The following is a 15,299-nucleotide window of genomic DNA, read 5'->3' on the forward strand; positions in this document are numbered from 1 at the left end:
GGTGAACATGCCTCTGGTCATCTCATGAAACGCAGACATGTTCTGTTGCGGGTGCCCATTCTGTGGGTGGAGGACCCCAGGTGAGGATGGAGGCTGACTCCCAAATGTGTCCTGGGAGCTGGCACTACAGTCCTAGCTCTGCTGTTCCTTTACTGGTGTGGCTCTGGACAGTGGCCTGTAACATCCATCCAGCTCCAACCTGCTCTGAAATTCATTGAGAGAAATTACTCATGGCATTAAAGGAGTCATTGTGAGGATCTCTGAAAGATTCCTAGAGACATTTTAAAATAGGAATGGTCTAGCCCTAATCTGGAGAGGAAAGAGATCCTTTCAGTAGATGTACCTTACCTATAGACCCAGATCTGGCCAGTTCTTGCTGATCATTATCTTCCTTAGGATCTGAGTAGTTTAGAAAATGCGCATTTTTTTTTTTGAAACAAAAAGACAAAAACACACACTAATTTTGGCCAAACTGTAATCTGTCCTCGAGTAAAATTCAAATTGGGCATATTTGGAGCTCTTCACTCAAATGTGGAAATTGTGGAGAAGCTTCAGCTTAATATGAATAAGAATTTTCTAACAACTAGAACTATCTCAAGACACAATAGCCACTTCATGAGTCACTGAGCTTCTTGTCACTCAAGAATGACTTTCTGGCATGAGTCTTGTGAGAGCTGACAGCTTGGCCCGGGTGACCTGTGAGAACTGAGGGCCATCTCCTTGATGGAAACCCAACAGGTAGTGAGCCTCCCACCGAAGAGACTGAAGAATCTGCATGTCAGTGTCTAATTATCTACAAGGAGTGTGGGATAATACCTTTATAAACTCTTCCCGGGTCCCATCCCTTTGTTGTAGCTGGGGAGCCCCTAGCTTAATGAGCAAATATGTACGGCACAGCTTGATGCTGATTTGCCTACCTTTTTGGATTTACAAGTGACACATTTATTTGCAGAAGGTGAATTCATTTGCTAGCTGTTTTTCATCTCTTCCATTGTTAGAAAGCTCTGTGCTCTACCTGAACATACTATGCAGATTAGAGAACTAATGAGAAGCTGTTAAAGAAGTCACTTTAGAAATGAGCACACATTTGAAATGACTACCGCAGATTCTTTAGGCTCATATCTATCGATACTACTGGGATTCATTCCATGATTGCGTCTAATTATTATTGACAGCTTATCAATCCCATTATGAGTTGGTTAATGCAAGTGAGAGAGATAGCGAAAGGGGCAGAATGAGAAATATTTGCTGAAATGGCCTTGAAAGAACATCACTTCTGAATAAAGAACAAAGCTGTCAGAGTTCACAATTGCATTATGTTGTCATGGCAATAGATAATTTTCATCATTTTAAAATGATGAAAATAAATAAGGAGCTAAAAAGTAAAGAAATCCCTAAAGGAGAAAGCACTGGCAGAAGATCAGATATAACCTGTGACCCCTTCCCTGTAGGGTCTTATCTGGAATGTGTCTCTGATTTCTATTTGCTAATCTGAGTCAATTTCATCCTTCAAGACCAGGGTCAAAACTCATCTCCTCCAATAACTTCTTTCACCATTCTGATTTCATAGTCAATGCTATGTGTTCTATTACTATGATGCTGATTATTAAGTACAGGTAACATTTATTGGATGCATACTAACTACAGCTTAAAATGTTTTATGTGTTTATCTCCTTTAATCATCACGGCACGATGATGTGGTAAAGAATATGACTGCTTCTGGCTGGGCACAGTGGCTCACGCTGGTAATTCCAGTGTGCCCCCAGACCAGCGTGCTCCTTCCTGATAGCTGCTGACTTAGAGTCATTAGAGAGAAAAAAAAAATCTTCATTTTAATATGGCACATACATTCCATCCAAATTATTATTATTATTTTTAGAGACAGGGTCTCACTCTGTCATCTAGACTGCAGTATTGTGTTGTGAGCATAGCTCATTGCAGCCTCAAACTCCTGGGTGGAAGCAATCCTCCCATCTCAGCTTCCCAAGTAGCTGGGGCTACAGGCACGTACCACTGTGCCCGGAGAATTTAAAAAAAATTTTTGTAGAGACAGGGTCTTGCTATATTGCCCAGGTTGGTCTCAAACTCTTGGCCTCAAGTGATCCTCACACCTTGGCCTCCCAAAGTGCTGGGATTCCAGGTGTGAGCCACCATGCCTGGCTCCTCCTTTCAAATTGTATTATCTGCATATTTATGTCTATGTCTACATGTGTGTGTATATAAATACACATATATCACCCTTAAGATCATGTTTACATGACTACTTTCTAGAGACATCAGAAACAGGGTTGCAGAAGGAGCCATGAGTAGTCACCTCGTCCTTGTCCCATCAGATGCAGCGGAAGGAAGCGTTTGCTCTCCTTCCATCTTCTTCTGAAGTCCAGTCTCTCTCTTCCCAACTGGCCTGGGAGTTTTGACTTATCTTTCCTAATCACCTTCAGTCCATCCACTGAGCACCACTCTGCCCTACGGTATCCAACCCTCTCCCACCCCTCTTCCTCCCTCTTCCCTGTGGAAAGCAAGGAGCAAACCAGGAAGCTGTGGCACATCAGTGACAGCTTTGTAATGTGAAAGCAGCTGGGGCCAGTAGGGTGAAGTGTCTCTTCTTCAAAATACACCCCTAAGCCACTCCACTCAGCCCACTGGAGTGTCTTAAATGGAGCCCTGTAAAGAGGGTGTGGTGAAGTCAGCTGGACAAAAGATCCTACCATCATCTCTTGAGATGAGTCACATGACTGAAATATTTTTCAACTGGGGATGTATTGTACTCAAAATGGAGAGACACCAAAGTTCCTTCAAATGGCACTGTGTGTCTGGGTTCCTTTGTTCCTTCACTCAAGCTGATTCCCACGTGCCCATGAGCATGGCAGGAGGTTGGCTGTAAGTAGCTTCTCAACCAAGGGCAGGATGGAGCAAGCTACATGGTTATAGGTAGCAATGGAGGCTAATCCCACTTTGGGCTTTTTGCCCATGCAATAATAAATGAGTGTGTGTGGTTTTTGCTCCCTCTGTTAAGTGGATGTTAATTTTTCAGGCCAAAGTAAGTTGAGCAGCAGTTTATCAGTTTTCTAACCTTGCTTTATCTATAATGATTTCTCTAGACTTTCAACTTAGTGTAAAGAAGGAAAACATTTCAGGTCAAATTTTTTTTTGTATATAAATATGTTAAGAGTGAGCTAAGTAACTGTTTCTGTATCTAAAATACTGAATGACATTTATGAATCAATTTTCTTAAAGTTTTCATTTTTGGTAACATTGGCTGAAACAGTGGCTGCTTACACAGGCACAGTGAAGTCAGTGCAGCCTGCAGGAGGGCCTCGATGACCTAAGCAGAACAACCCACCTACCAGAAATCTCCGGGTAACTGATGAGTGAATACGTGAATGAATAATGGAGCTGGACAAAATCATTTCTAGATGATCAGTTGACGTGAGCCACTTTGGTTTACACACTTAAAAAATTACTCTCGGCCAGGCATGGTGGCTCACACCTGTAATCCCAGCACTTTGGGAGGCCAAGGCAGGAGAACTGCTTGAGCCCAGGAGTTCAAGACCAGCCTAGGCAACATAGTGAGACACTGTCTCTGTCTCTAGTTCTTACAAAAATAAAAAAAGAAATTACCCTTATGACTAAAGGTTGTATGCTACAGCCTTTACGAGACCATTTCAACACAAGGTAAAGATAGCAGGGGGGTCTGGATCAGGAGACGTGGATCAAGAGAGTCCAGGAGAGAAAAGACGGCTTGTTCAGTATGTGTAGACAATTAAATGCTTTTCTAATCAAAATTGTCTATAAATATTTAAAAGAAGACCAGTTCTACTACTTAATCCTGGGGGACCCAGAACAGTATCTGTTTGTCTCATCTTTTGGCCAATTCTCTAGCCATGACCAGAGTCCTCTAGTCCAACGGTAATTCACTGAAAAGGAGTTCCCTGGCTCTGCCCTGCCCTTCCTACTTTAAAAAGAGCTGACTCCGCCCTTCTCAGTGCCATGGCTCCGGCACCCTGACAAATGCCCAGCACCAAGAGGGGGCTCAGTGGACAATACTCTAGACTCCTTATGGCCCTGGCATGGTGCCCTGCACACAGTGGCATAGTGGTAGTCACAGGAGGGAGCAGGATGGAATTTGTATTCGTTGAATGAATGACTGAAATCAGTTATTTTTGCCAGTTATTAAGTTTGCCATTTCTTCAAGAGCATGGCACCTGAGTCCCAATTCTGCTGTTTAGAACCTGTATCAATTTGGGTGAGTCATCTACCTTCCCTGAGCCTCAGTTTCTTCATCTATCAAATGGGAATAGAAATATCAGCCTTGCGTGCCCCATCAAATGATGGAGGAGCTAGTGCAGGTGGAACACCCAGTGGATGTTTGCTATGATTCTCCTGTCTTTAGCTCAGCGTCTCCCAGCATCTGCCTCCAACATGACCTGGAGTTCTTACGAGTGGAGCTGCTGGCCAGCCAGTGCCACATACATGGGGTCAGGAATAATGATTTTGCCTTGGCCTTCTTTTAAAAATTCTAGGCTATATCATCTAGTCCTAGAGGTTTAGTGACACCCTCAATCAGGTCTAAAAGCCCCTTTGGTGGTGGAGGCACTGCCATCCCTCTGAAGGTCATCGGCTGCCTGACTCTGGCTGCCAAGCTGAGGCTGAGCCATGTTAGGGGAATTAACCAGCATTTTAGGCAAAGTTACAGGACTGGCATTGGGGTTAGTAGCAAATAGAAAACGAGGCTGGGAACACAGAAGGTGGGAATCAACATGCCCACGGCACAGAGAAATCAGGCTCGAGAACAAGGATGATCAACGTGTAGAAGGGAAGGTCTCCGTTGCTCCAGCTGGGACACAGAAGGGCTGGGGAAGCTCTTCAGCTGGAGAGGGACCAGGTGACTCTTCCATGTGGCTGCACTTGGGGGTGCATCCTTGTTTTCCCAGGACTGATGCTTCCCCTTGAGCCCCTCAGTATCTCCTGACAAAGCTGACCACCCCCATGTAAGTGGAGATCCCTCCCCAACCCCCTTTCCATCCTGAAGCCCCTTTTGGATAAGCTCCTGCACAGGGCTCTTGATCCTGTTCACCTGCCTTGGAGGCTCTGCCCCATCAATCACCTCACTTGAATTTGCAACTGCACCTCCTCTACTGTGTGGACCTGCAAGGCCTTTGGCCTTCAAAGCCTCCCTCCCCTGCTATTCCCTTAAGCTATTTTCCCTTTGAGTCCCCATGGTACTTTGCTCATTTTTATGTGACTGATACTCTGTTTTGTGTTATAATGATTTGTGTGTGTTTCATCTTGCTTATTACCCTGCAAACCTCATGAGGACACAGACTGTCTACCTTATTTATGTAACACCTGCAGTTCCCAGCATAATATCTTACACTAGTGGGGCCAATAAATACTGACTGTGTTAAATTTTATGATAATTCTGACTTCTAAGAACAAGTAATCATATTTCCCCACATTTTTTTTCTCATTCCAAAATGTAGTCACAATAATGTGATCACAATTACACAGTGTTTTCTCTATAAATAAAACAGCTCCTGCTTTCTGTTTTATCCTACTCAGACTCAAATACACTTTCCTACCTTCTTGAGTGCAAAGACATTTTCTAAGGCAATAGCCATTAGATCTCTCTAGAAAACATTATTCTGGGAGCTCCCAGTCACAACTGTGGACAGCTGAAGCCTTTTGGATGACTCCCTAGCCTCAGTCTGCAGCTTCCCTATTCAGCCTGATGTGTCCAGCACATTTTCATGACCCTGGCAGGCTGGCAGTCCCCACCACTCTTCACTGCAGGATGCTGTGGAACTCAGGGGCCACTGCTACTGTCTGTCTGTGGCTGCCCCTCACCTGTGCACCTGGCTCCCTCTCCCAGGTTTCTCTGAGTTGTTCCCATGAAGGTCCTCATCGGCTGCCCAGCCTCTCGGTTCTATCATTTCTTTCTGGGGGCCTTAGGGGCTGCTGCAGAGGCAGGGACATGCTCTGGCTTTGCGTCCCGCTCTCAGCCCTGTCAGCTCTCTGATTGGTGGAGAGACGGCTCTCTCATCCTCCTTCTCAGACACGCTATTCAATTCTCTCCTGGGCACAGATGTTGAGAGTCTGTGTCAACTCAGATCTCATATGTTAGGAACGAGATTCCAATCTAGCTGATTGTCAGATTTTAAATTGCTTTTGCTTTTTTCCATTTGTGGCAAAGGGCCGGGCAAGGCTGCTGGGCCCTTCTGATGACAAAGGCTACCCATGTGTGGGTGGCTGCTCCAGGCCAGGCTTCAGTCTGAGGCTGGGCAGGGCCATCCCCTTTGTGAAGAGACTGCTGAGCCCACGTGAGGACTGAACTGACAGTATTCCTGGGTGGTGGCGTGGGGGCACTGCGGAGAATGGACCATTGACTCAACTTGAGGCTGTCATCAAAAAGGGACCTGAGGCCAGTTCTGGACTAGGCAGATGGGGAATAAGGCAGTCCTGGGCTGCCAACGTATTCAGTGCTGAGCCTGGACCTTTGACCAGGGTCCCTTCTGGCACCTGGCACAATGCTACAGCCACAAGTGCTCCACTACTTTCTTCTCTGAAATACAATGACAATTAGGCTGTACCTAATTGGTGGGAAGAGGACACCTGAATGAGATATGTACTAACCCCACCTGGAAACAAACTAAAACCACTGGACTTCATTATAAAGAGGGAAGGGAATGTCCTATGCAGGAATAGTTATAATGAAAATGTTTTCATCAGTCTATCTATACATTTTGTAATGATTTCAACTGTGAGAATTTATTAACTAATCAAAGGATTTGTGATTACTAATTAGTTACACTGCATCCAATCAGGAATTAATAATTCGAGCCTAATTGTGAATTAGGCTTCATATCCAGCTGCAGGATGCGTGCTGACTGGCAGCGCTGGGCTTGGGAGCGGCAGGCCTCCCTTCCCTGGCTCTCAGTCCCAGTGCAAAGGAGCCAGCAGGGTGGGGCCATGAGATTTTGGGCTCTACAAAGCCGCACTCTAGGGGTGCAGAAGGCCAGGAGGCCAACTGTTCTAGAGGGGTTGCTCAGAACCTGAGCTGAGTGGCCCAAACAAAAACCACATTTTGCTGAGGTCTGGCTGGGCAGTACAGAAAAAGAGGCTCTGGCGCCAGGGTTAGTAGTTTTGTAAATATAATAAAGATTTCTTCCCTCTCCCCAGGAAGTACACAAAGACTAAAATGAATTATTATCACTTTGGGATGAACAGTAATGCTCTCTGGGTGAAGAGCCAACTGGCAGTTTTGAAAGATTAGGTTAATCAGACACAGGGAAATTTCTGATTAATTGGACAATTACTTCGTATTCTGAGTGAGCCAAGGCAATGTTAGAGAAATATCATGACCAACTGGGAATAAATTCACTAGCTTGAGGCAGAGACTTTTAAACTTACAGAGGATGAAATACATTGGCATTGTGTGCCCGACTCTTATGGTCTCAAGTTCCCCAAATGTATAGGGCCTATAATTATCTTTTAAGACCAACATGATTCAACATTATTTTGGTTTCAAACAATTATGGAAAATCTGTTTGACATTCTCTTGAAATAACTTTAGGACCATAGTAGATGGCAAAACCAAACTTTAGGGGTCAGAAGAGAGGGATCCTTATGTTCGATGATGGAAGATGGTCAGATCCACACACAATGCAAACCCTCCCGGCTCCTTCCTGGAAGGCTAAGGTGGCACTGCCTCACCTGGTGGGCGCGTGTTTCTGTTCCTCCTCCTCGTCCGTGTCACTGCTGATGGTGATGACGCTGACCGTGGGGCTGGGGGTGTCGGGAATGACAATTGTCTGCCGCTGCCGCTCCCGGGTGGTGCTGGAGGCCACGTCGCCCCACCCACAGGTGACCGAGGTGCTGCAGGCCGGGCTACCGTGCACCATGGCGCAGCGGGGAGGTGTGTTCTCCTTGACACGCTTGGATCGCTGTGGGGAGCTGATGGCCTGAGAGGAGGACACCTCACAGGTGGAGACATTTCTGTAATGAGAAAACCACACTCGTACACAGAGGAAGGTCAGGCCCCACAACTCCTTCGAAGGAGCCCAATTGCCTAGAAACACCTGCTTTGCCAAATCTCTGTAAAACAAGTCAGTGGCTGGCCAGTGAGTCTCCATCTGTGACTGGGAAAGGGATCATTCAGTGAGCGGCTACACAGGCCTTCTCTGGGCTCTGGTTGGGATCTACATGCCTGCTCCCAGCAGGACAAAGGGAGCAGCCAGGGCTTTTGGAGCAGGGAGGGGGCTCTTGTGCCCCAGGCTCTACAGGTCTTGTAGGAGCAGATGTCACGCTAGGATTCCAGCTGTGTTTGCCCCAACAAACCCCCTCGCCTTCAGGGTCAAGGCCCTACTTCTGAGCTCTGTCTTGTGTCATCCCTTCAAAGGTACTTAAGTCTTGTTTTGGGGGTGGTGGAAGAACTGGTGTTTGCTACATCAAGCTTTGGTTTCCTTGCTAATGGTTATTCTACTGAAACATTTATTCCTTAAGAGTTTCAGGATCTGAAGGACCTAACCTTGGTGACCAATGGTTCAGTTTTCCTTCTTTCCTCCTCTGGAAAAAGAACTTGACCGTCAAAGTATTTGTGTGCATATAATTGCTAAAAACCTTAAAAATGATTTTTCTGGATTTTGCCTCGTGGAGCCTCATGGGAGGCTCATTAGTCTAAATTGTAACAGAAAATTTGGAAAAGTGCAAGAGGAAAAAGCACCCTTAAAAAGAGACCTTTTAATCTTAATTTTGATCAACTTGAAATTCCTTACTAAATTAACCAATGTGATTTTTGGTAACTTTAGGGGAAAAATACTTTTTCCCCTCCCTATTAGATCTCCACTGACTCTGGCACAGGTTAAACATCTTTTATCTGAAATGCTTGGTCCAGAAGTGTTTCGGATTTTTTTTTTTCAGATTTTGGAATATTTGCATATACATAATGAGATCTCTTGGGGATGAAACCCAAGTCTAAACACAAAATTCTTTTGTTTCATATACACCTTATACACATAGCCTGAGGTCATTTTATACATTGTTTTAAAATAATTTTGTGGATGAAACAAAGTTTTGACTGAGACCTCATGTCAGGTGTGGAATTTTCCACTTACGGCATCATGTCAATCCTCAAAAAGTTCCAAATTTGGGACAATTTTGGATTTCTGGATTAGGGATGCTCAACCTGTAGTATCTATGCAGTGAGAGACTAACGCCAATGTATAATGAAACTCAGACTTTTATATGTCTTTAGAGATTCTAGCACCTTCTAGCTAAAGGGATGGTAGTAAAATGAAAATAATTCAATAAAGGTGGATTTATTTTCCTATCTAGCTAGTGCCAGATACATTGCTTGCTCCTTCCTAGGGACTGGTAATATGTTTTACTGGTATGATTGTACCATTGTTTGTACTTACTATAAACCTATGTATTTGTTGTTGCTAATACATTACAATTTTAAGATTATGTTTTTCACTACCAATAGTTTTAGTATCTCCACTTGGCATTGTTAAGGAAAAGTACGCCTGGCCACATCGCCAACAAGGGAGAGACTTCTGGTCTTTCAGACTGTTTTGCCTAAGGCATTGGTCTTAAAAATAAGCCAATACATAACTTTCACTATAATTATATCGATCTTGAAATGTACTGGCAATGAGCCTTCATGAAACCAGCTGGGTGGTGAGTAAACAAAAAGGAGGGACTTGCTAAACAGGTTGGGAGGCTGAGGGTTCTGACTGCCCCTACTCAGCCAAGATGAACCACAGAGATGCTAAGCTCAGTCCTGGGACAGATTAGTGCTCCATGTGACCTTGCTGGGCAGGACAGCCCATGAGGATCGAGACAGTGGACTTGGTTGCCACCCAGTCTAATAATGACATGGGTGAGCTGTCACAAGGCTGCCAAACAAAAGCGTTCTGGAAAGCTGCCAATGATCTGAGATAAATTTCCCTGAGTTGTCAGAAACACCCAAATAAGGAATCTTGGAGGATGACAACTTCAGCCTTTGGATGAATTTCTGAATGAGAATGAAAAGAAGAAGGCCTAGTTTCTGGTATCTGGTTATATGAGGAAGCAGAAAACCAAAATCACTAGACATTTTTTATACCGGATTTCTCTTGATTAATTTATCGCAAATAAGCAATTAAGCACCTCAAAGCTGTGCCATTAGGAAGAGATATCGGAGCAATCCTGTAGTTACACGATCTCTCTCTCTCTCTCTCTCTGGCTTGGAAATCTCTATTTTTTAAAAAGTCAGGTTTATTAAGGTATAACTGACATATAGCAACATTTCTCCCTTTGAAGTATTTGATGAGTTTTGACAAATGCACAGTCATAACCCCCCACTACAATCCAGACTTAGAGCTTTTCCCCTCAGGCTTCTTCGCAGTCAATCTCCTTCTCTCCGACTGGTCTCTGGCAAGCCCTAATCAGATCTCTGCCTCTATGTTTTGCCTTTTCCAAAATGCCATATAAATGGAATCATACAGCATGCAGCCTTTTGTTGACCTTGATTTTTTAAAGTGTTCACTGAGATGAGAATGGATTTAAAGGGAATGGGAAAGATTGGTGTTCTGCTGGTTAGTGTCTGGGATTAAACAAGCTATTGCTTATATTTAAGCAAGGTGCTAAATCAGTTAAACTTCTGATCTTAGATACAAAGAAAACACATTTGTTTAGTATTTTTAAAATATTTTTTAACAACTTCAACATTTTAAAACATTTTAAAACAATTATTATGGTAAATGATTTCCAAAATGAAACTTCAGGTGAGGCCGAGTGTTCTCTGGACAAGTAGAAAGTGACAAAAGATAATTTGCTTCACCAAACTTTAGTCAGGCTGGTGAACCTTCTCCTAGGTCTAACTGTGCACTCTGCTGTACAATCTACTTTTGGCAAAAAACCTTGCTAAGTCAGTTTAGCAAGAACCCACCATCCTTGATACATCTGATTAGGTTCCTCATCCTCCAGGTGTGGTGTCTGATCACCTGGGCCTGTCATTAGCAAGAATCCTGTTAGGTCAGTTTAGGCAGAATCTCCCTTACCCCTGATGCTTCCTCTTAGTGACCTCCCATCCACCAACACCCCCCAACCCTGCCTTGGCTACAAATTTTCACTTGCCCACGCTGTATGGGGTTGAGCCCAATCTCTCTTGCCCACTGCAAGATTCCGTTGCATCCATCCCCACACTATCACCATGGTCTTAAACCAAGTGCTTCCTGCAAACCCTAGGCCAATCCAGGTGGAATGGGATGTTTTGCTAGCCACTGCAGGAAGAGGAGTCCCCCCATCCCATGCAACTGTCCCATGTTCAGAGTGGGTGCTGATACTCCCTAATCCTAAACTACATTTCTTTAGCACTCACATCCCCTGGGATTTCTCTTCCCTAGGGTGGCTCTCACCACCTACCTCACAGATGACTGGTGCTGCTTACTCTTCCGGGAGGAGGTGGTGCTGGTTGGCTGCTGCCGCATTACGTGGGCCACACCCACATTTAAGGGCTGGGCTGCTGGAAGGGTCACATGACCGGTCAATAGCGCAGGCTGCTGCATGATGGGATTGTAATGGCTTCCGTGAGCATGCGTGTTCCTGAAAGGGAACCGGGACAACAAGGTGCCTTAGAGGTGTTCTAAAAACAGAGCTCCTCTATAAGATCAAGCTTCCTCCCCAATTAAACGCGGACTATAGTTGGTTATCTCACTAGCTGTGCGGCTGCTAAAGGGATGAGCCTGGCCATGTGTGCTCAACGGGTGGGTTTCTTCTACTCATAAGGAGTAGGAGAAACGTAACTAGTTGTGAATGAGAAAGAGGACTTTCAAGTGAGAAGAATGCCAAGTGCACTGGCTCCAAGTTTTTAAGTTCTAGGGACAGGAGATAAATATTCCCTCCAACTTTTAAAGTCCCTGAGCACCTAGGTGATTATCCTGAACAATATTCTATTTTAGAATTTACAGGCCAGATATGGTGGCTCACCTGTAATCCCAGCACTCTGGGAGACCGAGGAGGGCAGATGGCTTGAGCTCAAGAGTTTGAGACCAGCCTGGGCAACATGGCAAAACCCCCTTTCTACCAGAAATACAAAAAATTAGCTGGGCATGGTGGTGTGCACCTATGGGCCCAGCTACTAGGGAGGCTGAGGTGGCAGGATCACTTAAGCCTGGGAGGCCGAGGTTGCAGTGAGCTGAGATTGTGCCACTGCACTCCAGTCTGGGTGACAGAGCGAGACACTGTCTCAAAAAAAAAAAAAAGTTTCACCTTAATTTTATAAAAAAAATTTTTAAATAAAGAAAAAGCGGAATTTACAAAGTGTCTTCAATGGGCTATTTTATTCCACTCTGTGATGTAGGCAGGATATCTTAGCAATACCATTTTATTAAAGAAGAAATTATACTTTACGTGAAAAACAAACTTTGAAGCCTGGGAGCCATATGCTTCTGGTGTTAGGAAGTGTTAATGTTCTTTTGAATTCCCTCAGTGGCTAGAACAATGCTCAGGCATATAGCAGCTGATCAATTAATTACACGCTTGCTGAATGAATAATTAGATTAACTGAAGGTTGACTAGACAAGTATAAAGTTGGTATTAAATCAAAATTAATAACAGTCATGATAGAAATACTAGCAGCCCTCATCCTAAAACTGGGTTATGTTTCAAAATTCCTATAATCTGGGTTGTATGACGCCCAAAGACTTGTTTTCCCACAGAAATGTTAAAAGTGGTGACTGACTCAGAGAGTTGCCCATAAGAGCTCATTTAACACATAATAAAATTCAAAGCTAAAGGATAATTCATTTGAATTTAAAAAAATTATAAGAACCTATTGTTGCAACATGGGGAAAAGGATGAACAGGAAAAAATAAGAAGTATATGAACACTTTTGTAGGGATTTTGATAGCGCCTTTTGGGCATTTACATGGACTTTAGAAATTCATATTATGGCTTTTTTTTTTTTTTGAGATGGAGTCTCAGTCTGTTGCCCAGGCTGGAGTGCAGTGGTGCAATCTGGGCTCACTGCAACCTCTGCCTCCTGGGTTCAAGTGATTCTCCTGCCTCAGCCTCCTGAGTAGCTGGGATTACAGGCATGCACTGCCACGCCCGGCTAATTTTTGTATTTTTAGTAGAGATGGGGTTTCACCATGCTGACCAGGCTGGTCTCAAACTCCTGACCTCAGATGATCTGGCTGTCTCAGCTTCCCAAAGTGTTGGGATTACAGACATGAGCCACTGCATCCGACCAAGAAACTGATACTATGGCTTCTTTATTTTGTTGTAGCTCTTTCTCCTATAGACAGGTGGCACTCTTTCTCCTTTGAGTCAGGCCCAGCACTGGTACTTCTGTTTGTTAGCCACAATAATAGATATTCTTTGGCTCACACATGAAATGGAGAGAGACCAGGAAGAGAGTACGCTGGCTTTAGATGTCTTCTGTGGTCACTGGGTAAGAGATGTCAAAAAAAAGGAAGGAGGGAGGAGGCATAAGAAAATATGTAGGAATTAGTAAGTGTATGTGTATTTCTGAAATTAGATGAGCTATAAATGCTGAAAAAGAAAGGGGAAAAAAACGAATATGTCATGTGTGTGGTCTTTTAGGAGAAAAAGGGGCGAGGGAAAAAAAAACCCAGTTGGTCAGACAGCTTTCCACTTGGCTGCTCCTAATGAGCTGGAGGAGGAAAGGCGATCTTGCTGAGCATGGGCCGACATGATAGTGGGGAGGGAAGATGACAGGTTTATTTAATGCCTGTCATGTACTGGGCACTGCGATGGTGCATGTTAAATATAGGCCAAGTGCTTTGTATTTTATCTTAATTTAAACCTCCCAACAATCCCTTGAAGTAGGCATTACTATCCCCACTTTATTGAAGAAGAAACTGAAGTGCATAAAGGTTAACTTGCCCCAGGTCATGCAGAGCCAGGATTGAACTCAGCTCTACATGGTTTGGGATGGAGTCTCACTCTGTTGCCCAGGCTGGAGTGGTGGCACGAGGGTGTTGCCAGTAGGGAAGTGAGTGGGACTGTGGGGAAGGGCCCAGGTACTCTGTACTGGACAGAAAATGAAATGGAGGAATGGAGGAAGCTGCAGTAGGGGTCTGACTGGGGGCTTATATCACCACCTTTCTACTTTTCCCTGAGAGATCTTAATTCACAATAGCATTGGCAGAATAAGAACTGTGGGAGGCTCCCTGGGTGATATGGAGGCTGTCAGAGGGTTGAGGGGAGTGACCTGTCCTGATATTCGTGCAGAATGAGAGATAGCCCAACAGGGCCATGAGGAGTTGGGAACAACTTGGAGGGTTGCCATCTGGCTCTGCACTGGTGAAGGGGGCCATTGTGGTGGTGTTGGGGGGAAGGTACAAGGGTATCTAGCCATAAAAATAACAGAGGAGCGCATCTGTGAGGAAATCATGAGTTGGGCAGGGTAGAGTTCTGGAAACAGATGCAGGGGGTATGCTATACGGGCAGGCAGTCAGGTGGACGCCTCTGGGGTGTGTGGGAAGTATAAGACACTGATCTGTAAGATATGACTATTAACTGAAGAGGCACACTCAGCAAACATGCCAGCATTTACCCTTCCAAATAAACCCCATTCTGTCAAGCCTTCCCGTGGGAGGTCAGATAGACTCCAGAGTACCCCCGTCTCAAACATCTTCAGAACACTTTCTAGAATTGCTTAGGGCTTTGGGGACCCTCTTCTGCATTCTTTCACTGGTGACAGACCTTTGTTTTCTGAACGTGGAATTTAATTCTGAGAAACTACCAAACATCATCCCAGAACCAAGTCTGGTGAATTACACTGATGATTAAATGACATAACTGAATTTTGGGTGGAAATGACAACCAAGCATAAATTAACGAAGCTGATTTTCTTGTATCCTGGTATATTATTTAAAAATTGCTTCTTGTTACCCTGCACTCATAGTCCACACAATATTTTTAAAAGATTTAAAAAGCTCTCTACAAACCGAGGAATTGAAGTACAGGCCAGCCTGGCAGCCCTGTGTTGGCGGTGGACGTGCCTCCCATCGCAGACACACCCACTCACCCTAGAGGGGTTTCCTGCTTACCTCCAGTCTGCCAGCTGCTGGGTGCCTGCCATGGTCTCGGGAATCACGGTGGCGTGCTGCACTGATGTGTGGGTGGCCACTCCAGTCAGCTGCTGCCATGCTGGGGGAAGCAGGATCTGCTGGGTCCCACTTGGCCAAGCCTGCTGTAGAACACAGGACATGTGCAATGACCATGTTTGCTAATCCCGTAATTGATTTGCATGAATCCACACTTATTCTGTGCCTGGGGTTGTGCTAGAC

The 15,299-nt window shown here is 44.7% G+C and overlaps 1 protein-coding gene across 6 annotated transcripts in view; it reads right to left on the reverse strand.

The window, feature by feature from the left end:
• Positions 1-15,299, reverse strand: part of HIPK2 (homeodomain interacting protein kinase 2) — a 216,623-nt gene that overhangs the window by 27,430 nt on the left and 173,894 nt on the right. For 4 of the 6 annotated variants that reach the window (XM_003261193.3, XM_004090239.2, XM_030825841.1 and 1 more), the window contains 3 exons: positions 15,060-15,202; positions 11,407-11,586; positions 7,714-7,995 (listed from right to left, as the gene is read on the reverse strand). In XM_003261193.3, coding sequence (XP_003261241.3) covers positions 7,714-7,995; positions 11,407-11,586; positions 15,060-15,202 — 605 coding nt within the window. The remainder of the gene's footprint in view (positions 1-7,713; positions 7,996-11,406; positions 11,587-15,059; positions 15,203-15,299) is intronic. The other 2 variants (XM_030825842.1, XM_030825840.1) reach the window with 1 other exon arrangement.

This window comes from Nomascus leucogenys, chromosome 13 (assembly GCF_006542625.1).
Source record: "Nomascus leucogenys isolate Asia chromosome 13, Asia_NLE_v1, whole genome shotgun sequence".
Classification (NCBI taxonomy): domain Eukaryota; kingdom Metazoa; phylum Chordata; class Mammalia; order Primates; family Hylobatidae; genus Nomascus; species Nomascus leucogenys.